At 37.7% G+C, this 2,438-nt stretch overlaps 1 protein-coding gene across 1 annotated transcript; it reads right to left on the bottom strand.

The window, feature by feature from the left end:
- Positions 1 to 749: 749 nt before the first annotated feature.
- Positions 750 to 1,905, bottom strand: LOC107125146 (protein CIP2A homolog; the record flags this gene model as incomplete). The annotated part of the gene is made up of 3 exons (XM_015428600.1): positions 750 to 942; positions 1,116 to 1,234; positions 1,806 to 1,905. Coding segments are annotated over 3 exons (412 nt in total), but the record flags the coding sequence as incomplete, so codon positions are not given.
- Positions 1,906 to 2,438: the final 533 nt, after the last annotated feature.

Here is a 2,438-nt window from a genome sequence, read left to right as displayed (position 1 = left end):
TCCTCTCTGCTCAGCATAAATGTTGCATTGAAAACAGAAATATTTATCTTTTATCTTATTAGCATACAGACGGCTCTATAGTAAACATACTTCAAGGCACTAGAAGCATCCCTTTTACAAGTTGATACTCACTGGAAGCCACTGATCTTATTAATGTGTGTTCTTGGACAGTATCTTTATGAAGGGGAAAATGCCTAATCTTCCAGCAATATTTAAACAGACTAATAGGCCGACTCTTTATTACAAATGCAGACCGAAGAATGCCCTCTTTGCTTCTATCACATAATTAAGTGTTCACGGGCTTAGGATTCTCATTATGTTACCTCAGCAACTTCCTCCCCGTCACTTCTTATCAACTGTCAGTGCTGCTGCTTCTGTAGCATGTATTTTTGCTTTTGGACGTGTTGTCAGATCCAAATAGGAAATGGTTGGCTTTCTGGGCACGTTTCTACCTATTGTACCTTTAGAATGTAACTCCAATATGCACAAGTTGAGCCACCCAATCATAACCTCATTTCAGTGGACTGAATCCCCGGCTGTTGGTAGGTTCAAGTCTCATACTGAAGGGCTGTCTCCAATCTTCCTAGCAGTTTGACTTTGTACAACTTCACCCTTCCTTTGTTCAATGAATTCTACAGAAACTGGTGTGACTTGATCGTAGCAGATTGGAACAGACTTCATTGCATTTATATTAGCCAAGAAAAAGATGCTTTTATCCTACAAGATATGTGTTAAAAAAAGCCATTAACCTCCAGGCCTGACTGAAGTTTCTGTATCAGGTCCTGAATGTTGAAAGTTGCAGCATCTTCATTTGGAGGACAAACAGTAGAACCCTTCTTTGAATTAACACAAGTTGTAGCCGCCTGCATGTGGCTCCTTTTAGGTACATGCTCTGCTTCCAGATGTCTGTAAGAATTATTGGCTGCAATGCTTTCCCCAAGCCTATTTGGGGAACAAACATTCACAAAAGAAAGATGCATTCAGGAGTAAGGACATGTAATGACAAAGTATATACAATAATGTTTAAGAAGGATGTAGGGCCAAAAACTATCAGCAACAGTAAACGCTTCAGGAAAACAGTAACACAAACATTAATGTGAAAGAAAGAATCTCACGCTATGGCAGGAAAATCTGGTAATGGGGCCGCTTCAAAGAGTATTTTGAGTCCCGCTTGAACTTGTTCTCTGTGGTCTGAAGTTAAAGCAAAAGCCAAAGGCGAAACCAAATGTTGATCCTAGACACAAATTGCTTGTTAGTTCATAGAATTAGTTTCTTTATAAAGACAGACAGCAGGAAAGGGAAGCACATAAAAATAAAATGATTTATACATTCACTGTATCTATGTACTCTTATGATAGAAAACTAGATTTCATTGATCACAAGTACTTTTTCCAGTGAAAAGATTAGCACATACCCCTTATCATCTTTGTTGTTCCTTACACCCAAGAATTAAAGTGAGGGTTACCAGATCTGTTCATTCACTACCACGGGAAACAACAATGGTGTACATTACAGAAACTAGATACTGTTTTGATACAGTTACACCACTGCACCATAAACAATCTTTAATTCAATTTCATTTTTACATCAGACTAGAGTTATTATTTGAACTGGGGGTTGGTGCGACCTCATATTTTATCTACATGATTTTCATAAATATATTCTCTCTGAACTATTTGGGAAAAGTAAGCTATAGTACACATGTTTTCAAAATCTATGACTGACCACAAATATTTATAGCTTGCTAGAACTGAGAGCCACCACTCAAACACACATTATCTCAATGATTTAGACACAAAACTTACCTGAAGAACTTTGTAAAAACTGACTTCCATACTAGGAACCAGCTGCTTAAGCTTGCTCATAAGATCCAGTGTTTTTAATACTACATCAGCAGCAAGTTTGCTAGAAAAGTGACAAAAAACCACATTCAGTGTACATATCAAAAGCTTCTACCATCGAATCTTTTGTTTTCAGCTTGGGATGTTTTAACTATTAATGTAAGCTTGTAAAAGTGGGATATATTTTAAGGAATAAATCATTCCAATAGGGTGTATTTTTTGATGAAAAAGAGGTTTCTTTGTAATAATGAGCAAAGGGAAATTTCTAAATTGAAGTTGGCTTAAAACAAGAATTACAAGTTCTTAGCTACAGAATATAGCAATTTCAGACAATAGCTCTGTAAAGTTTTATTGTACTACATATGTGGTGATCCCTTCACTTGCTGATGCGTGCCCCTGCCGCAACTTGGGAAAGGAAGACATGCACGCGATTTGGATTCGCAAAAGCCATTTAAAGGGAACTGTCCCTTCCCTCCCTGAGTCACGCCACAGAAGCGGCACATCTCAATGAGGGAAGCTATTTAAAGAGACATCCCTTCCATTGCTGCCACTGAGACGCAACTAAAGGAGGGAAGTTATTTAAAGTTTAAATACCTT

This window comes from Gekko japonicus, unplaced genomic scaffold (assembly GCF_001447785.1).
Source record: "Gekko japonicus isolate JY-2015 unplaced genomic scaffold, Gekko_japonicus_V1.1 scaffold14767, whole genome shotgun sequence".
Taxonomy (NCBI): domain Eukaryota; kingdom Metazoa; phylum Chordata; class Lepidosauria; order Squamata; family Gekkonidae; genus Gekko; species Gekko japonicus.
This window is presented reverse-complemented; position numbering and strand designations above follow the sequence as displayed.